Raw genomic sequence first — 22,503 nt, forward strand, 5'->3', positions numbered from 1 at the left:
CTTAGGCTGTGTGCATGTTCAACTTTATTATATGATGATAAATTTTCTAAAGGCATTGTAACAGTATATACTCCCAATGGCAATGTCTGGTAGTCCATATTGTTACTTACCCTTGCCAATACCCTTACAGTCAAACTTTTTTTTTTTTAATTTCCTGATTCATAATAAAGTTAAATACTTTTAGATTACATATATTGGAGTTTTGGATATCTTTTTTTGTGAAGCCCCTGTTTGGGTGTTTTACCTATTTTTCTGTTGAGTCTTTGTCTTTTTCTAATTGATTGGTAGATAGGAATTTATATATTCTGAAATGGATAGTTTATATATTATTTATGCTAAAAATGTTTTACCTTATAACTGCTTTACTGTTATATTCTTTTTTTTTTGAGGGACAGAAACTTATGATCTAAAATTCAATTTACTATCTCTAATTTTTATACCCTGTTTTAAATATTCTTCTCTAGAATAGTGACAAGTATATTCTCACATATCTGCCAAAATTTTTATTGTGCTACTTTTCATATTTGGGTCTTTTCTCAAATAGAAATGCATAGTTGGGGGTAAAGATCATATTTAATTTTTTTCCACACATAGATTACAAATTGTCTCAGCACCATTTATTGAAAATAGTATCCCCATCTCATTGATCCAAAATATGATATTTCTTATATATCAACCCATTCCTGGAAGCCTATTTGCCTATCCTTGTAACATACTACCTAAATTATATTTATAATGAATCTTGATATTGCTTTCAACAAAACTTGCCTTCTTTTCTTCCTCAACTATATATTAGAATTATAATCAATAGAATTAGCTTATCAGACAAATATAACACACATGTAACTGCTAACTTCCCTCACTATAGTATACACATTTGTTGGGCCTATTAGGACACTGATTGGGAATATGTTGAGTTGCTAAATTGCTGAGGCTGGCTTTGAATTTGCGATCCTCCTGCCTCAGCCTACTGTGCTGCTGGAATTACAGACATGTGCCACGGCGCCCGGGAACATTGTTGTTTTCTAAATTAAATCTCATAATTACAAAATCTCTGATTGTCATTATATTGTCCCTGCCAGCTATCTTGACAATTATTTCTTTGTGTGCTAGTTATTTTTATTGTGACTTTATTTTAATTTTCCATGGGAAACTAATTGCGGGAATTGTTTGGGGCCTATTATAGGAGTATGATCTACTTAAAGGGTTTTGTGTTTGTAATAATAAAGTTCCAGGCATTACTAATTTCAACCCCTTTAAAGTATATTCCCAGAGGCTTTTGGATCACATAGGTGATATGAATCTAAGGTATAGATATGTCCAATGACCTCCTCGTGGCTATAATATTTCCAAGACAGTGAGTAATTCCAGGACTTTTTTCTCAAAATCAAAGCAAATTTTCTCACAGTCTTGGGGATTGGATTGTTTTTTCCCTTCTGGCTCTGAATTTATGTAGGGAATGTCTCCCATTGGGTTCCCCATCTGAAATGGGCTATAGGCTTTGCGTTCTGAACTTTGTGTTGAGAGGACAATGAAACAGATAAAAATTGGTCTGACTTTGCAGTGGCCCTCTTGCAGCATTAACTTCAGTGTTCTGCTTACCTTTCTGGGGACACATGCTCTCTATATTTTGCATTTCTAAGTTCTCACTATCTTGCCAGTTACCTGATGCTTTATAGAATTTGATTTTATATTCATTATTTTTTTAAAAAATCAGGATATTTTCTACTGTATCATATTACCATAAATGGTACTTTAATATGGATTTTGAAAAGTGAATCGATATAAAATAGTTGTTAAGAATACATACTCTGGAGTCAGACTGTCTGGCTTTATTAACGAGATTTATTATCTGCTGTGCAATAATGAGTAGGTTACATCATCATGTTTCATTTTTCTCTTCTTTGAAATGAGGCAAATAATACTATTTTCCTTGTAATATAGGTAAAGCCTTTAGTACTGTGTCACCAGACCATCTCTTGGTAAATGGTAGCTAACATCCTTATGATTTTCACTCTGTGAGATTTGGTAAGAGAGGAAATGACAAATGTCAAGAAATGAGAAGGGGTTGGATGAGTTGTATGGGAATAGGGAAAGGGTGAGATAAGATTTTGAGGGAAAATGATATAAAAAGTGGTTATGTTAAGAAAGTCTTGTTTGTTATATGATATAATTTACCTGTTTTCTCAAATGATCTTGTGTAAAGACCTACATTGTTTTCGAACATTTTTTTTTTTCAGAGAAGGAATTGTGCATGTTTTGGATGTGAAACTATACCAAGGTTGGTTTAGGTGGTTTGATCTTATTACAGATTCACCTTGCAGGGGTCAGCAACTCCACCACAAATACTGTTGTGAAAAATAAGCATTTCTGTTGCATTGTCAATGTATTTGAAAAATACTAGGCATTCAAATCACCATGATAACTTGAATAAAATGAAATAAAACAAAATTTTTACTTAGAAAAGAATAGTTAGATGTTAGGCTCTTATCGTAGCAATTACAGTAAGAAAGATTGTTTATTTTTCTCCCTAACCCCTTCCCTTTTGATGCTGGGAATTGAACAAGGGCTTCACAAGGCTAGGCACATATTTTTACTATTGGGTTACACCCCTAGCTCCTACCTAACCTTAATTTTTTTTTTTCTAATTACAAATGTGAAGCTGTTCAGAACAGAACACTAAAAAAATATGGAGCAGAAATTCTTTGCCTCTGCACTGTTGACATTTTGGGCAGATACCTCTGTTGTGTAGGCTGGTCTGGGGTATTGTAGGATGTTCAGCAGCAGATCTGACCAGGACCCACTAGATACTAGTAGTAGCATTTTTCCTTATCCATAGCCAGGAAAACTAAAAATATCTTCAGATCTCACCAAGATCCTCGGGGATAAAATGAGAAAATGCTCCAGACCAACTACTGCATTAAAGGAATTACAAAAACTCCTCTAATTCTACCATCTAGAAATGTAAACTTTTTGCTTAACATAAATAAAAATTATAAAACGTGTCACATTGAACTTACTGTACCATAGCTGCCTCTTTTCCCACGCTAATACAACATCAACATTTTTGTTATGTAATGTCCTGACACTGAATGAATGCACCATGTTTTACAAATGAATCCTGTAGTATTAGAGAATATAATTGTTTTAAATAAGGTTACAGTAAATTTATTTCTTTAGAATAAATTTCTAAAGTAAAATTATCTTAATCTGACGCTGTCCACTGGCATGGTGAAGAACTTCATAGACATCCAGCATGTGCCCTCACGCGCCAAGTGCCCTTTACTCAGGATCCATTTTTAAATCGAGATGAGTCTTCTCACCGCCCAGCGCTGAGACCCTGCGGGTTCTAGTCTAGCTGCCTGTCAAAGGACTGCCCCAAAGGGCTTGGTGTCATCCACTGTCTGAGGGCGCTGTGGAATTAACAGCGGCCCAGGAAGGGCCAAGATGCTGCTCTCCGTCGGTGGACGCTCTACCCATCCCGCTGTGCCCTCTCGGTGGCCTCGGCGTTTGGGAAGTGTTTCTAGGAGACCGAGCTTGCCGACTGCGCCTGCGCGGTTGGCGTTCTCGGGGCGGCCTGACGGACATAGGCGCTGGCCGGTTGAGGGAGTTCCTCCTGGCTCAGAGTCTCTGTCGCCGTCCGGTGCCTTCCGCTACATGGTACGCCTGTGAGGCCGGCTGCCGACAGACGTTCCTCAGAATGGAGCACATCCGTACGACCAAGGTAGTCTGGCGCGGGAAAGCCATTAGCCACTGGCCTAGGTCTCACTTAGCGGAGGCGGAAGGCGACGAAGGCTCTGTTGGCCCTAGCAGGGCTGGGGACCGGAGGGGCGGGGGGCCTGTCTTGGGCGGGAGGGCTTGGCGGGGCCTGGTCTGCCACTGCAGGGTCAGTTTCGGCTAAGTGGGCGCTTCGTGGAGGCCTGTACTTTTGGACGCAGGGTCTTTTAGGAGCTCCGGGTGCTTTGGTGGGGGGCTAAGTCCTGGAAAATTGGTTGCCGCCCCCTTAGCTCTATATTTTCTTGGGCAAAATTGGGGCTGCTCTAACTTTGGGGTATTCAGCCATTCTCCCCCTTATGTACCGAAAAACTGGTGAGTTCCCAAATTAACATTACTATGCTTTGTAAGGTATAGCCCTTAACGTTTCATTGTCCCGTGTCACAGATTCATGATGCAAGTTTGGAAGAGTCCAAATCAGCTCTGCTTTCCGCCTTACTTTCTTGTCTGTCTCCAGTGTTTTTGTGTCTGCTTCAAATTGTAGGCATTGTTCTTATTTAGGGTCAATAGTCAGTTTAACGAGAAATTATACAGAAGGTTAAAGTGTTGTATAATATTTCAAAAGGTTGGATGGAACTTTCTTCAATTGAGATTATTGTTTATTAAATCCTATACTTCGTTTTTATTTGCAAGAGATTTGTGCATGAGTAAGTATTTTTATGATTCTGTTACAAGAGTAAAGCTGAAAGGAAATGGCATCAGAATATTACCAAATCATTTTTTCAACAACATTTAAAGCAAACTTCAGCTTCTGGAGGGGGAAAAACAGACTGAGATCAGAACCGAGTAACAAATTAAGATCATGGGCAGTCTGTCATTTTTTAAATTATTTATTAGAAGGACCTTTTGTGAAAGCAGACTCTATGTTTGCCAGAGCAGAAATCATCAGTCAGTTGCTGCTCATCTTAAAAAGTTACAGCTCATTTAGGAACAAGTAAATCTGTGTTATCATTACTGGGATAAGGAGAATTTGAGATCTTTATCTTTAAAATGTTTCACAGCCCTTTTAAAGGTGCACATAGATTTTAAAAAAATTTTTTAAAGAGAAGAAAGATATAGTAGCTAAAAAATTCAAGTTGCTGGCAGTTAAAGTTTGAAAGTAGAAGGGTGACAGAGTAAATAACCAAACTTACAGAAGATGTACCCGTGGAAAAGGGGATTAGAGTAGACATGGGATCAGGATCTTGTCCTGCCTGGTTAGAGGGTTCCAGATGTGAGCTAATGTGGGCTTTTGGCATGTGACTTCTTTCTACACTAATTTGAACCTCCTCTTTGCATGTTTTAGATACTTACCACAGTGCATAGCACACAATAGAAAACCAGTCAAAGTGAACTGAGTCTAATCAACTAAAACAAACCCTACTTTTTTTGAGAGAGAGAGAGAGAGAGATTGTTTTTTAATATTTATTTTTTAGTTTCTGGCGGACACAACATCTTTGGATGTGGTGCTGAGGATCAAACCCGGGCCGCACACATGCCAAGCGAGCGCGCTAGCACTTAAACCACATCCCCAGCCCACAAACCCTACTTTTAAGTGAATGATAAGAGTAAACACTGTTGAAAAATCTTTAGGACCCTTTGTTATTTTTAATTTTTTTCTCCTTCAATTTATGATGAATATATATCTCTGTTTTTATTTGTATTGCTATAACCAGTTTTATTATCTCCTTGAAGATTATTGCTAGTGACTTTCATTGAGCCTCATGTTTCATTTTTACCATTGATGGACCGTTCTCCAATTTATGTTCTGATTTAGTTTTATCTTTTCACAGGGTGTCCATGCTGGTAGTTTAGTAAAGCTCCTTTATGTTTTTTAAATATGGAGAGATTTCTGACTAATTTTCTATTAAAATTACTTCTCATGTGTTCCTTTACTACATTGTGCCATTTAAGAAATTTATATATATTTATGTATATATATATGTATATATAAATACATATATTTTTTAGTTGTTGATGGACCTTTATGTTATTTATTTATACGTGGTGCTGAGGATTGAACACAGTGCCTCAAACATGCTAGGCAAGCACTCTACCACTGAGCTATAACCCCAGCCCTACATTATATCATTTTTATAGCATTGGATTATTACCGTAGAATTAAGTGGGCGTGGTAGACTTCAATTAAACAAATATTTGTTAAACACCTATTTTGTGTCAGGCACTGCACAGATACTGGACATATAGTAGCAAGATAGATTGGACCTCCTAATACGTTCTGATAACTATTGTATAGACTGTTTTTTTAAATCATTAGCCTATTGTGAAAATAACTTGTTCTTAAAAATTGATTTGAACATAGCCAACTTTTTGTTTCCATTATGCATAGCCTCCACATGGACATAGTTAATTTGCTGCAAAATAATTGTAAGTATTTCACAATGAAAAATTGATTGTATTAGGTTTATTAGCTTTTTTTTTTTTTTAAAAATCCTTATATAGATTAGTCACTATAACTGTGGTACTATATAACTACTTAGTAATTTATTTTGTTTAGATAGCGTATAACCCTGTCCATTGGATTTCATTATCTCCATTTACAGAGAAGGAAGAAATAGTCTTAGAGAGTTTGCATAACCTGCCCAATTAGCTCATGAGGAGTAGTTTTAAACTAAATTTTGTTAACTCCAAAGACTATGTATGCTTTTTTTATTGTCTCTTTAGTTTGAAGCCAATTGTTAAATTTGTATTAATTTAGAAGTAAATACAGATTATAATTCTAAAAGTTTTCTTTTCCAAATCTGTTCTTATCATAAGTAATATTTATATATTATTTTTTATTGTTTAGAATCAATTTTTTATGTACCACTAACTAGAGATTAGTATTTTAGCTGAGTACTAATTAAATGGCTTTCTCAGGAACAGATATATCATTCTGTCTTGGTCAAATTTAGTTTACTGATTTTATGAGGTCAATAAATATGTTAAGTCCCTGAATTTGAATTTCCAAAAGGGCATTTCCAAGTTATACTTAGGAACACTGTAGCTACTGCCTGTCACTGGCTTTGAGCTCTAATTTTGCCATAATCAGGTGGTTCTGCTAATACATAATGAAAAATATGCAAAGGTGGTATCCTTTGCCTGCTAGGCTCCAATACTTTGGCTGACATCATATATTGATTTTGAATGATATTATACTGTCTGTGAATAAGAACTCAATGAAAGTAGGGCTCTGTAGGGCTTGTTATAGAATTCAGATTTGTCCCTCCAAATCTGATCTTACTGGGGCTCAAATTCCAAAAGTAATGCCCAACTTGTTCTTTAGCTCGATCCTTCTTATTGTCATTAGAATGTGAGAGCATACGTGTATATGTGTAGAAATATATAAATATATGTTATCTGTTACAAAGAATGAAGCAGATACAAAACTAAAATAAGGAAAAACTATCATTATTTAAATTATTGTTGTAATAAGAGCAAAAGTTTTGAGGAGTACCTGAACACATTTCTCCAAGTGGTGTGCTATTTTGACTGTCACTAACATTATCTCATTTTACAGGTGAGAAAACTGAAAGTTTATAGAGATTGAATAACATAAAATAAGTTGTCCTGGCTCACATAGCTATCTGGGAGCTAGCTAGCCAGGGAGATTACTGGAGCTTGGTTCTTAAATTCAGGTCTTTCTGATATCAGGCCTATTTTTAACCATTATACTCTCCTACCATACAGAATAATTACCTAGTCGAGATTTGAGTGGTGAGATAGGGCAGTGTGAGTAGGAATGGAGAGGAATGTGAAAACTAAAGGTAAGATTTTTTTTTTTCTAGTAATTAGCTGATTATGAGGGACTGGAGCTCTGAAAACGGTCAAGCAGATTTGTGAGTTGTCTGTAATCATTAAAATTTTTCACTGTGGGTGAGTGTATACAAAAATATGTGGAGATTCTGTAGAGAAGAGTGGGAAAGTAAGGGCCTAGGAACCCTTAAAAAGGGGCAACTGCAAAAGAGTAGTACAGATAAAATTGGAAGAGGTGAAATTGCAGATGGGAAGGGAGCCATCTTTGCTCTTCTAATTTCCTTCTCCATGCCCTTCTCTGCTCTTACTTCTTCATCCTTCTTGGAACAGTCACTGTTCTAGGTACTAGGAAAATGGTGATGAGAAAGTCAGACAAAAGTCCTGCCCTAATAAGAACATATTTCCTAGTTGGAGAAGACACAATTATTAACAAAATAAGTTAAGTAGATAAGATGTTGTATGGTGGTATAAAAATATGCTGTGGATAAAAATAAAGCCAGCAAGATTGTAGAGTACCAAGGTGGGGTTAGAGGGATGTCAGTTGTAAATTGGGTAGTTCAGATCTGAAACTGGTGAGGGAGTGTGCCATTCTCACTTGAGGGAAAGGAGAGAGAGTCCTACAGCAGGGGCAGAAACTCTTTGTAAGGCATGCTTGAAGCTAAGGACCACCAAGAAGGCTTGAACAGAGTAAGTGAGGAAAAGCTGAGTAGAAGATTGAAGTTGAAGATCAGAGGTACATTACTGTAGACGTTTGAAGGCCAATGTAAAATCTTACTATTTACTGTGAGCTAGAAAGCCATTGATGGAGGGTCAGCTGTTTTTAATACTGCAGAAGGGCAACGTAAGCTAGAAAGTTCCCACTGGATTTGTGATTTGAGGTTATTCTTTCCTCTCTTAAGTCCATAACTGTTTCATTGATAATTTATTCAGTCAGACATTATTCTAAGAACTGGGGATACATGATTGAAAAAAAAAGATGATCTCTGCCCTCCACTTAACATCTACTTCATAAATGCCAATTTGATTTACTCTTTCTTTTTGATACTGGGGATTGAACCCAGGCTGAACCCAGGGCCACTCTACCACTGAGCTACATCCCCAGACCTTTTATTTTTATTTTTTGTTTTGAGACAGGGTCTCACTAAATAACCCAGGCTGGCCTTGAACTTTTGATCTTTCTGCCTCAGCCTTCCAAGTCCCTGGGATTGCAGGCATGTGCTGCCACTCCCAGCTACTTTCTTTTTAATAGCTAATTCTTGTAGGATGTCGGTGTGGAATACTGATTCTGTAGATTTCAAGTGGGTGTTCTGGCAATAAGGAAGAAGTACAACAAGCATCAGAAGGTGTGAAGATGTATTTTCTGCTTGGGATTCACTCCACATATCATGTAGTTGTAGAGTTAGCAGCTGTTGATCAGAGAAGTTAGATAAAAGAAAGCCATCGATCGCTTCCTGTCCCAGTAGAGATAACCAGGTATCTGAATTTTTGATGTGATTTTGTATATGTATGATTTCAGATGTTTTCTATTTCCAGCTTTGTAAACAGCTGAAATTTGAAGTTCCTATATAGACTATTCAGTGAAGATCTTTTAGTGAAAGCCTATATAGTTTGAACTAAGTAATCCTTAAAGTAATGCATGTTGGCATTTATTATCCCTCACTAAAGTGACCACATCCTCCAGTTCCAGTATAAAATCTTTCTTCTTGCCCCATTGTTTTTCATTTACTCTTTTCCCAAAAGTCTTTTCTACCTTCCCCATTTATGTTTTGCCTTTTTAAGGATCCTAACACTATTTTCCTAGTGCCTCAGTGGTGGTGACCTGAAGGAATTGTAGTTGCTTCTTAAACATGTCCCTTAAAACATTTCTAAGAAAAGCCTTGGGGAAATCTACAGCCACATCTGTAAAATACATTTCCTTTTTTTTTTTTTTTTTTTTAGAGAGAGAGAGAGAATTTTTTAATATTTATTTTTTAGTTTTCGGCGGACACAACATCTTTGTTTGTATGTGGTGCTGAGGATCCAACCCGGGCCGCACACATGCCAGGCGAGCGAGCTACCGCTTGAGCCACATCCCCAGCCCATTTCCTTTTTTTTTTTTAATTGTTTCTTCTTTAGTTATACATGACAGTAGAATCCATTTTGACAAATTACACAAGCATGGAATATATCTTGTTCTAATTCATATTCCAGGACCTCCATTTCATTCTTTGGTGAAAAGGAGAAATATAAAAAAGCAGTTGTTTTAAAAATTGACTAAATCTATAGGCTGAAATTTGTATGCTGATATTTTAGCAATGAAAAAGATCCAACTTTCTCTCTTTTGGAGGAGGGTTTGCAGCAAATAGCAGAATAATTAGCATATTTTCTCAAAACTTATTTTCTTCAGAACTTAAATACTAAATAAATGTTTTGGAATAATTTCAGATTAATTTTAGTATCTGTAACATGCATTTGCCTATTGCTATACTGAAGCAGTTACATGTAATGAATTTCTACTATTTTCTTAATTTGAGTTTGATTTTGCATTTAGTAAGGTTATAAATAATCCTTAGCTTATTAGTCAGATATACTTTTCACTCAGACTTATTTTTATTTCTCTGTGCCTGATATTAATGAATGGTAACCAAGCTGATAAGCTTAAAGTCTTTATATCTTTATTTCTCCTTTATCTCCTTCCTCCTTTTCACATTTGTTTTGTTACATTATTAGTCTGAGACTGTTCTTTTCTTGTCACAGCTTACTCCAGAACCCTAATATTTCTCCTAGCCACCCCTAGATTGCTTCATTAACCTCTTACCTGGTTACCCCTACCCAATCCAACATTTTCTCCACAGTGATTCTGGAATGATTTTCAAAACCATATCTGTCGGGCTGGGGATGTGGCTCAAGCGGTAGCGCGCTCGCCTGGCATGCGTGCGGCCCGGGTTCGATCCTCAGCACCACATACAAACAAAGATGTTGCCGAAAACTAAAATAAATAAATAAATAAATATTAAAAAAAAAAAAACCATATCTGTCATGTAGTATAGTGCTTAATGACCTCTATTTGTATCCTTTTATCTACAGCACAGGCTCTACATTAATACTTTTCGCTCATCAGGTAAAATGCTATTCCTCACATATTGAAATATAAATGCTTTATCTCTATTGAGAATTTTGTATTTTCTTTCTGTTTCTATTAGTGAAGGAAGTATTGTTTATTTTTTATTTTTATGTTTTTTATTAGTGCATTATAGTTATACATAATATTGGGGTTCATTTAATTGGGGTTCATTTTGACATAAACATATATGCATGGAATATAATTTATTTTTTATTTTTTTAAATTTTAATTTTTTAATTTGTTTTAATTAGTTACACATGACAGTACAATGATCTTGACATATCATACATTTGAATCAGATGGGATATAATTTCTCATTTTTCTGAGTGTACAGGTTGCAGAATCACATTGGTCATGCAGTCACGTATATACATACAGCAATAATAAAGTCTATTTTATTCTGCTGTCCTTCCTTTCCCCCCAAAGGAAGTATTGTTGATTCTTGCTTTCAGCAATTTGTATTAGGGAAACAGTAGTTATTTTTCTAATTATAGAGTACATTGGAATATTGAATTTGCTTTTTAAACTTAAATACACATCCTTCATTTCTCCTTTCAAACCTAACTGAATAGTACAACCTACCATACCAGATTACTAACTGAAGTAATTTTGCAGATACTTCTTTGAGCATTTTATTGCTTATATTTATCAGACAAATAAGGGTAAAATATCAGACATTTATTATCCAACCTTACTACAGCCCTCTGAGGGAAAGTTTATTGCCCATATTTTACAGATGTGAACATGAGATCCAGTCAGGTTGTCCTTTAGTTGATAGTCAGTAAATTTTTATTGAGTGAATTAGTAAACTTTCTTTACTGGTATTACACACACACACACACACCATTTTGTGAATGTGAGTGTATGTGTGCATGTAATGCAGTTGTATATTTTAAGCCTTCAAGTTATATTAAGTTCCTTTAAAAAGTGGGAGAATTAGACATGTCAGGGCCTTAAATATTAGGAAAAAGAACCTAGAGAGAGAAGGTAGCTCATGTGAGTTCAGAGCATGAGGGATTAATTTGGAATTAAAGGAGAATCAGTTCTGGGGCTGGCGTTGTGGCTCAGCAGTAGAGCACACACCTAACAAGTGCAAGACCCTGAGTTTGATCCTCGGACACAATACCTTTATTTGTTTATTTTTATGTGGTGCTAACTACAAATAAAAAATTTTTAAAAATGTTAAAAAAAAAAAAAAAGAATCAGTTCTGTAAGAATGAGAGCTGAGCACAGTGATGCATGCCTATAATCCCAGCTACTTGGAAGGCTGAGGCAGGAGGATTGCAAGTTTGAAATCAGCCTCAGCAACTTAGTAAGACCTTTTCATAAATAAATAGGTTGCAGTGTAGCTCAGTGACAAGTGACCCTTAGTTCAATCCTCAGTATTGTGAAAAAAGAATGAGCAAGTGAACTTTTTAAATACAGAGTCTTTATCTGTGTCTCCTCAGATGACCGAATGGAGTTCAAGTGAGGCTTGGAGTTTGCACTTCTGCCAAGTTTTGGAGATGATTCAGTTGAGGTTTGACTCTTGAATACAATGGATCAAAATTAACAAAGGGGATTTCAGATAATATTTAATGTAAAACTAGAGGGAATCAGGAAATAGGGTTAGTGTTGGAAATAATATTTTCTGTCTTAATTTTCCATCTTGATAAAGATCCAGTAGAAAAGAACTCTGTACTATACAATTATACTATACAATTTCAAAGGAAGAGTGATTTTTCCCTAATTGGGTGATAGGGTAGGAATAGAACTGACAGCCCAAACATGTATTGCCAAAATAAATAACTATGCAGATGAAGCAAGTTGAATAATAACTGTGTTCTACTAATAGTTTTTCTACTTTTTAAACATTTTTTGTTCATTTATTCATGAATTAATACCCGCTGTTTACCCACTTTATAGGGAGGGAAATGGCAGCTGAGAGAAATAAGGAATGTACAGTGGGATAAAGAAAAATCCTATTTAATGAATACTATGAATGGCTTCAACAAAGGGCACCACTTGAATTGTGGGTACCTTCCATTTTTTTTCCCTTTGGGAAATATTTCCTCTGAGGCAGTTCATCTTGGTTCAACACTTACTATGTCAAACACTATTCTAGCCATTAAGAGATATTTAGAAATAAGAAAGAGACAGTCCTCACCCTGTAATATATTACAGTTTTTAGTGGGAAGGACAGACCTATGAACAGATGCTTTCATTCTAACTTAGCACTTATTTTAATAGTAGTGGAAGGAGCTGATTTTGAAATATTTAGGTGATGGAATTGGTAGGAATTAGTGAATATCATGAGTCAAGAACTCAGGATGCTTTCCAGATTTCCAGTGTGGGTGACTTGATAAGGATAGAGTAACATAACTTACACCCAAATACAGAATTAGGATCATATTTTTGAGGGGTGAGAGGGGAAATCAGTTCTGTTTTTAGTGTGTTTAGTGTTATTCTTGAGACATCCAAGTGGAGGCAGTATAGCCCCAGGAAAGGCGGTCCAGCTCAGGAATTAGACTACACAAGGTTGTAATTGCTATCCCAGTTCCTAGCTTCTACTAGCTGAATGGGAGTACTAATGGTACCCACCACATAGAATTTGTGAAAAAGAAAAGAAATAATGTACATTAAATTCCTATTAGGATTCTGGGCACATAATAAGCTCTCAATAATGTCAGGAATTGCTATTACATGTGTAGGGAGACAGCGTAAATTCAGGAGAGATCAGTTTGGCATATAGTTTGGGAGTCATTAACTCCCAGATGGCTAAAATAATGTCAGTGACATTATGGAGAATGATCATTGAGGGAAAATAGTAATAAATAGGGAATGGACAGGGAGGGTTAAAAAATCCAGGTGAAAAGTAGTATGATTGTCTTCCATTTTAGGCTTCTGATTGGAGAAATGTTATCGTCTTTTAAAAAATCCAAAAACGAAAAACTTCACATAGATTTTTTTTTTTGTACCAGGATTTGAACCCAGGTTTGCTCAACCACTGAGCCACATCCTCAGCCCCTTTTTAATTTTTTTTTTCGTTTTAATTTTGAGACAGGGTCTCACCAAGTTGCTTAGAGCCTTGCTAAATTGCCGAGGCTGGCTTTGAACTTGGAATCCTCTTGCCTCAGCCTCTCCAGCCACTGCACCACTGCGCCCGGTTCACATGTACTTCTTTTTTTGGTTTTTCAATATTTACTTTTTAGTTATAGGTGGACACATGTCTTTATGTTACTTTATGTGGTGCTGAGGATCAAACCTAGTGCCTCACGCATGCTAGGTGAGTGCTCTGCCTCTGAGCCTCAGCCCCAGCCCGACATGTATTTCTTTTTAAAGTAAACTTTCCTGTTTCATTAATAAACTTTCTTTTAAATTTATTTATTTTTAGTAAACTCCCTTTTAAAACTAGTTGCCAATATACTTTAAAAAAATTTTTTTAGTTGTTGATGGACCTTTATTTTATTCATTTATTTAAATGTGGTGCCGAGAATTGAACCTAGTGTCTCACATGCAAGGCAAGCACTCTACTACTGAGCCACAACCCTAGCCCTCCAATATACTTTTTTATTTTGTCTAAGTTGGGTACCTATTTGAAGTGCTAAAAAATGCTTGGCACACATTGTTAGCTTGAGTAGCGTCAATACTTTATGGTAACTGTTATTTTCATGTTTGTTCATAATTTCCCTTTATATAGCCCATAACACTTTTTTTTTTTTTTAGCTTAAGGAAATAAGGTTGAGAGTTATGTTGTGGAATTATAATTGCTATTGTTTGCCTAAGTGCCCTTTCCAGCCAAGTCTAGCACAGTTGGAGAAGAACATATAGTTGTTGATCCCATTTGTGTTAAAAGATGTTTAAGTTTTGATTCACAATATATGACATAGTGATGTTAGATATTTACTTTATGGAGAAATGGTCCCTAAACAATGAAATAAGTCTTAACCTCGAAGAGAAGAAATCTTTATTCAGGTTAGTAGGAAGCTTTCCTTTTTGTTGTAGTTTTTAAAAATTTATTTTATTTAAACATTTTTAAAAATTTAATTTTGTATTAAAATATGTATATATGTTTAGGTGTTGATGGACCTTTATTTTATTCATTTATTTATATGTGGCACTGAGAATTGAATGAACCCAGTGCCTCACACATGCAAGGCAAGCTCACTACCACTAAGCCACGACCCCAGCCCCCCCTTTTTTTTTTTGCATTTCTGGGGATTGAACCCAGGACTTGACAGATCTTTCTGTTTTCCTAAATATCAGTGTATAATAATTAGACAGTTTTTGTATATCAAATCAGGTTGACAGTTTTTGTATATCAAATCAGGTTGACAGTTTTTGTATATCAAATCAACTGTCAGACCTGAGTTTTATAAATTAGATCATATATCTAAGTTTTCAGAGGAGAATATTCAAACTGAATTTATTACCTTAACTGTGTAAATAAAATTTTGCATCAAAAACAAATTTAATAATCTTCAAGTTTAAATTTTAACTTATTTGAACAAATGCTGTTAAAGCAGGCTCTCCATGGAAACAAAATTCTGGAAGTAAGGAAGAAAGGCTGAAGCTAATTAGCCTTTTAAGTGCTGGTTATTGATTACCTTGGAAATAAATAATTTCATTTGAGATAATGATTAACTGTCTGGTTTTGAAGATCTACACAATTTAAAGGAATATCTATAAACTACTGCTTTAGCTATAGATTGAAGTTTTTAAGTTGAATGATTATTTCACTTTTTTTTCCCCATAAGGGTAGATAACTTTAAATTTCAAAGCAGCAGTAGTCTCCTGTAGAATTCCTAACTTATCTTAATCCCACTTTCCCCTATGGTGACAATTGTATGTGTGTACTTAAGACATACTGTCATACTGTATTCCTGACTGTCTTAGGTAGTACAGGAGCCTGACACAGCACAGGACATAATCTGTGCAAGGGAATTCAGAGCTATAAAGGAGAAAAGCTAAGACATCAGTAACACATTAGTTTTTTAAGGAGAACTCTTGTTAGGAGGCAGAGCATCAGTATCAGTGAACCTTGAATAATACTTAGTATTCAGCTAAGAGGAGACCCATATAGGAAAGGACACAGTCTGAGTAAAAAACTAAGAGCTGGACACAAAACCACCATTGTTCTGGTATGGGGGGAACAGAGAGACTAAGCTAGAGTTTGTAAACATTTAATTGTTTCCTGATTTAATTTCCCTATGAGTTTACTTCTAGAATTCTAGATATAATATTTTATATACTTATTACGTGATTGATTTTTTTCTATTTCATATAAAAATGGACCCTTGATTATGAAAAATATTCTTGCTTATTCATACTGCACTCCTTTTTCTTGTTCCTCTCAATATAAATGTTAATGTTTTTTTATAACCTATTCCCTGTTGGTTACATTTGCAACCAGATAATACTTAATGTGGTTTGTGGTGTATGTGTTTTCCTCCAAAAGATTGATGAAACTTAACATTGATGAAACTTAATATTAAATGAACTCTTTTGTTTTTGGACAGAAGGAGGAAACAATTGAAAATGATGCTTGTTAGTCCCTGGAACAAAAAAAATTATTTATACTACTTTTTAAAATATATATTTTTTAGTTGTAGATGGACATAATACCTTTATTTTGTTTATTTATTTATTTTTATGTGGTGCTGAGGCAAGTGCTGTACTGCTGAGCCACATCCCCAGCCCCTATACTACTTTTTGATGTGAAAATAACATCCTTTTCTTTTTTTAGGTTGAACAAGTAAAATTGCTTGATCGATTCAGTACCGGCAACAAGTCATTAACAGGAACACTCTATCTTACGGCCACACATCTATTATTTATAGACTCTCATCAAAAAGAAACCTGGGTAAGAAGGACCACAGCAGAACCATGAACTATGGCTATTACTGTGTTGTTTTGAATACATATAATTTTTAATTATTGGTTACTTAACCAGGAATTTTGGTGTTTTTATCCTATGCTCCCATCTATATCAGGTATATAGATATCATGTATCTATTTTATCTGTAGAATACCAAACTCTCTACCTCCATAAATAATTTTAAAATATCTATTTGTTCCTTTTAATTTTAAAAAATCTAAATTATGTATATGTTAACAGATCAAATGAATTATTAGGTATATTCCACAGTATTTTTATACCATATTACAATTAGGGTATTTAATTTTGTTTTGTTAGTATAAATATTGTAGTATACATATATTTATATAAGTATGTACGTTTTCAAGTATATGTTTATATGTAGCACGTATACTTTCAAAAAATATATACTTGAAAATGTGTATATGCATATAATGTGCAGTTGACCCTTGAACAACATGTTGGGTTTGAACTTTGCAGGTCCATTCCTATGCCTATTCTTCCTTTTGCAACAGTCTGAGAAAATATTCAAGCTATGTAGCATAAAAATTAAGAAAAATTAGATATGTCATGGATGCATAAAATATATGTAGATAATAGTCTGTCATTTACTACTACAAATATACACAAATTCTTCAGGCACAGTGGCACACACCTATAATCCTAGAGGCTGAGGCAGGTGGATTGCAAATTCAAGGCCAGCTTTGGCTACTTAGCCCAACTCTGACTGAAAACAAATATTAAAAAGGGCTGGGGATGTTGCTCAGTGGTAGAGTGGCCCTGAATTCAATTCCCAAGGAAAAAAAATAATTACACAATGGGGCTGGGAATGTGGCTCAAGCCGAAGCGCACTTGCCTGGCATGCTTGGGTCGCTGGGTTCAATCCTCAGCGCCACATAAAAATAAAATAAAGATGTGTCCACCGAAAACTAAAAAATAAATATTTAAAAATTCTCTGTCTCTCTCTCTTAACACAAATTCTGTTACAAAACGTTAACACTTATCAAAACTTACACTGCAAACACTTATAGGCCATACATGGCACCACTTACATTCAAGAAAAATATAAAGATTCAGTATTAAATCATAACTGTATGAAATTAAGGTGGTGTATACCGTAATACTGTAGTAATTTCATAGCTACCTCCTGTTGCTCAAGTGTAGTTAGTATCCACTTAAAACTCTGGGACACTGATCATAAACAGTTGTGGTTTCTTTTTAGGAAATTGCATTATATTATTGATCTCTCATGGTTCTCATGTTTTTACTGTATATAATGTATAATATATAAATAGGTATTAGTCAACATTTTATGTTGTATGTAAGGCTCTGGTCAGCAGCAGGCTATTAGCAAAGTTTGGGGGGAGTCAAAAGTTAATTATGGGCTTTTGACTAGGAAGGGGGTGTCAGTGCCCCCAACTTCAGTGTTATTGAAGGGTCAACTGTACAAACATCTTGTGTATATTTCTTCCTTTTATATGTGCCAGAGTTTCCTTGGGGTATTTGCCTGGGAGTAACATTGCTGGATCTTGGATAAGCACATATTTAAGAATGTCACCTCTTCAATATGGCTGTTCCAATTTATATTCTCAGTATAGTATTACACATTTTCTGCATCCTACATTTGATATTGTCAACTCAAAGATTTTTGCCTGTCCTGTTCGGTATGCCATTGTGATGTTAAATTGCTGATTGGAAAAAGTTATCTTTTCAAATATTTTGGTCATTGGGTTTTCTTTTTTTCTGTTGGATTGTTTGTCTTTTATTTTAAAGGAGTCCTGGATTTTAATGCTTTGTCAGATACATGAATCATCATCCTTAGCTTCTCCCAGTGTGTGGCTTGTCTTTTATGTGTTTTTTTTTGTGTATGTCTTTGAATTAAAGTTTCAATTTGGAATGTTACAGGTTTTCCATTTTTTAAATGGTTGTAAAGATTCCTTAATAATTTCTTCTAAAAGCTTTTTTTAAAATATTTTTTTAATTGTTGATGGACCTTTATTTTATTCATATGTGGTTCTGAGAATCGAACACAGTGCCTCATAGTACTCTACCACTAGGCCACAACCCCAGCCTTAAATTCTTCTAAAAATTGGGCTGGGGATGTGGCTCAAGCGGTAGCGCGCTCACCTGGCATGCGTGCGGCCCGGGTTCGATCCTCAGCACCACATAAAAACAAAGATGTTGTGTCCGCCAAAAACTAAAAAATAAAAAAAAATAAAAAAAAAATTCTTCTAAAAACTTTACATACAAGTTGTAGTATATCTGGGAAATATTTTGGTTTATGGTATGACATAGGGATTTTCATTTCTTCATATGAACAACTGACATCATTTATTGACCATTTCCTTCCCTTGGTCTTTAAAGTAAACAGTCATAATTAAAGCTGTATATGTGAAGGTTTGTTCTCTTCTATTTTTTTGGCATATTGAGTACAACTATACCAGTACCATACTGGTTTGTTGACTTGCTTCTTAATAATAAGTTTTGAGATGTAGTAAAGCACATCTTCTCAACTATTCTCCATGTTTGTTATGACTGTTTTGTTTTTCCCTTTATTTATTCACTCATTTAGCACACATTTATTAAACACTTACTATATGTTTTTATATCACTATTCTGGGTATTATGGAAAGAATAGCCAGTAATAACAGATATAAATTCTGTCCTGAAAGAGCTCACTTTCTAATTGGGAGAAACAAATAATAAATAGGATAAATAAGTACTATGTATAGTGATAAGTAGTACTAAACAAGACATAAGAAAGAAAGAGAAATAAGGTGTGGTTTTGTGTCTGTGTGCTTCACAGGGAGAGACTTGGGTATGTTTCTGTGCCACAATGGCTATGCCAGATTTTAAACTCTCGATTTTATAAATGAAGAATCTCAGGGAAGCAGTGATTTGTTCAGTGTCACATAGGCAACTCAAAATTGTAAATGGAACTTAGGCAATGCAGTCAGGGAACTTTGGGTTCAAATCTCAATTGTACTGCTTACTGCTTGGGTTACTATATCAAGGGGTTTCTATTTAAGTCCATGACTGTAAGGCTGAAGTGGCACCAAACCTTTCAAAGCAGAAGGGAGACTCCTCAGTACCTTCCCCTCCCTTTATCTGGGCTCTCTCCCCCCCCCTCCCCGGGGATGCTCCCCTGCTGACTTTTCCTAACAAATTGTTAGAAAATTGGAACACTTGGAGAGTGCTGCTTGCATAGAAGGTAGAGAACACAGATTTCTGGCATTTTTAATCTCCTGAGGAAGATGGGTATTGCCAGTAAGGAAGGTTGGTTGAGAGGAATGACAGACCCATAGTATCTGCCAAAATGTGACTTGAAGTTTAGTATACCCCATAAAATAGATATACCATCAGATATCATGTAGGGCTTTGTGAATCTTGTATGAGAGAAAACAGGAAAAGCTTCTGGCCTAAAGCATAGAAGGGCCTCAGGAAATTGTAGCTGCTTTTCTTATTTTTTTAAGCAATAGCATCAAGATTAGAGGCTGATTTTGTCTCCCAGTGCAGGGCACCATGTTGCCCTGGGGTGCATCCCTTATAGCACATGTTGGCTTCTCTCTATATATATTCTTTATATTCCCAGGAAGGCCATCCAGTTGACATATGATTGTATCAAGTTAAGGTGCTTACCCCAGAGAAGTTATATTCCCTAGAAGCACTGGATCCCTTCCCTACCTGTTACTTGAACAAGAACTGCCAGGAATTTTGCCTCACAGAGCCTTGTAAAATCATTTCTTATATTATCCACTCTACCTCCTCTTTATTCACCTGTCTCAATATCTTCTGTATATGTACTCCATCTCCTAGAGAAATAAATGAAATATGGATAGGTAATTCCTACACAGTATCCATACGTTGTTCCTGCAGCTGTTTCTTCAGATGTTGGGAATGTAGTTTAGGGGGCAGCAAAAAGATTGTTGTTTTCTTTCTACTATTGTCTTAAAAATGCTGTTTCTCTGAAGTGAAGTCTGTTAGTATGCTATATTCATGTAAATGATTATTTTAATTCTAGAAGGAGTCTTATCAGCCTTTTTTTCCTTGTTATCATTTTACAGATGATGATTGTTTTCAAAGTTACATAACTAGATAGTGGTAGAGCCTGGTCCTCATAATTCTGCAAATACATTTGCATCTTTATTGCAGTCATAATAGTGGTATGATATTAAGTTTATTTTCCTTTATTTTCTGTTTAGATTCTGTTATTGTTAGATCATTTCAAGTAACGTATAATAATATAAATGTTAATGTGCTTAATCTTAGCTCCAAGTATGGGCTACATATATTAATAACCCTTACTATATGTAGTTTTAATTTTTGTACTTAGGCTTTTCTTGATTACTTATATTCTTTAATCTTACATGTCAACTTTAGATTTAATAAATAATTAGTAAATAAACATATAAATAATTTTTTTGTCCTTTACCTTGTAATACACACATAAAAACAGGGTGGAATTTTTTGGGATAAATTGATAATTTTGGATAAATTGATCTCTTGCCATAATTGAATTTTGGAACTTAAGACTTTTGTTCTTCAGAAGGATTTTCTATAAATATTTTAAGTTAATAGAAATGATATTGAAAAAAAGACTTTTTAGAAGCAAACAAAATATTGTTTGCAGGTGAGAATGATGATCATATGTTCAAAATGCCATCAAGTATTGAGTTTATAGTGGGTCTTATATTCATTCACTCAGTAAACATTTATTGTGATAGATGAGAAGGTATCAGGAAGACACATATATTCCTGACTTGGGTATTCAGTCATTTTAAAATTTTGTTTGATGTGTAGCATATTTGATATTTTATTTGAGAAGGACATTCCTAACATTTATGGAAGAGAATAAGTACTTAGTGTTTCCTGTATTGATGAATTGAATCTTTTTTCATGCCATAGATATTACACCACCATATTGCCTCAGTAGAGAAACTTGCCTTGACTACTTCTGGATGCCCACTTGTGATTCAGTGCAAGAACTTCAGGATCGTGCATTTTATTGTTCCCAGAGAAAGAGATTGCCATGATATTTATAACTCTTTGCTACAACTATCAAAACAAGGTATTGTTCTTAGAGACCAAAGCTTACATGCTCAATTTGAGATAGGTTGTGTTAGTCAGCTTTTCATCACTGTGACAAAAATACCTGACCAAAACAACATAAGGAGAAAAAGTTTATTTTAGAGAATCAATTTATGGTTGGCTGACTCTGGAGGTGAGGCAGAGCATCATGGCAGAATGGCACAGCTCATGGTGGCTGGAAATCAGAGAAAGAGTAAAGGAGAAGCCAGGGGGACTAAGTATAATCCCCAAGGGCATGTCCCCAGGGAACTACTTCTTCTAGCCACACCCCATCTGCCAAACAGTTATCACCCAGTAAAAGTAGTCCTTTCAAATTAATCCATCAAATGGATTAATCCACTGATCAGGTCACAGCATTTGTAATCTAATCATTTCACCTCTGAACATTTCTGCATTAACATAAGAGCCTTTTTGGACACCTTATATTCAAATCATAATATGGGTTTAGCCAAGATAATTTAATGGATCTCTCTCTCTTTTTTTAAATACTTTTGAGTTACTCTTATCATTTGGGTACTTATGCATGCTAACTCCTCAAAATAGTCTAGAAATAACTGGTGTGAGTTGCAAAAATGGAATTCAAAGAGGAGGTAATAGTGAGGAAAAAGTAAAGTGTGTATAGCATAAACTGAAGAAGATATATACACACACACACACACACACACACACACACATACATAAAGTCTCTTCATAGCAGGTAGCACATTTTGTATTTTTTAAAAATAGTTTTGGTAATGAGAATTGACTCCAAGGGTGCTTTACCACGGAACCATATCCCTAGCCCTTTTTTATATTGTATTTAGAGACAGGTTCTCTGGGTTGCTTAGGGCCTTGCTAAGTTGCTGAGGCTGGTTTTGAACTCAACAATCCTCCTGCCTCAGCCTCCTAAGTTGCTGGGATTATAGGCGTGTGCCATTGTGCCTGGCTACGTTTTTTTTTTTTTTTT

At 35.3% G+C, this 22,503-nt stretch overlaps 1 protein-coding gene across 2 annotated transcripts in view; it reads left to right on the forward strand.

Moving 5' to 3' along the window:
- The first annotated feature begins 3,406 nt into the window (after positions 1 to 3,406).
- Positions 3,407 to 22,503, forward strand: part of Mtmr6 (myotubularin related protein 6) — a 37,982-nt gene continuing 18,885 nt past the window's right edge. Inside the window, exons 1-3 of one of the 2 annotated variants that reach the window (XM_015498704.2) lie at positions 3,407 to 3,724; positions 16,338 to 16,454; positions 21,375 to 21,537. In XM_015498704.2, coding sequence (XP_015354190.1) covers positions 3,701 to 3,724; positions 16,338 to 16,454; positions 21,375 to 21,537 — 304 coding nt within the window. In that variant the 5' untranslated portion in view covers positions 3,407 to 3,700. The remainder of the gene's footprint in view (positions 3,725 to 16,337; positions 16,455 to 21,374; positions 21,538 to 22,503) is intronic. The other variant, XM_048801266.1, reaches the window with a different exon arrangement.

Source organism: Marmota marmota, unplaced genomic scaffold (genome assembly GCF_001458135.2).
Source record: "Marmota marmota marmota unplaced genomic scaffold, marMar, whole genome shotgun sequence".
Lineage (NCBI taxonomy): Eukaryota > Metazoa > Chordata > Mammalia > Rodentia > Sciuridae > Marmota > Marmota marmota.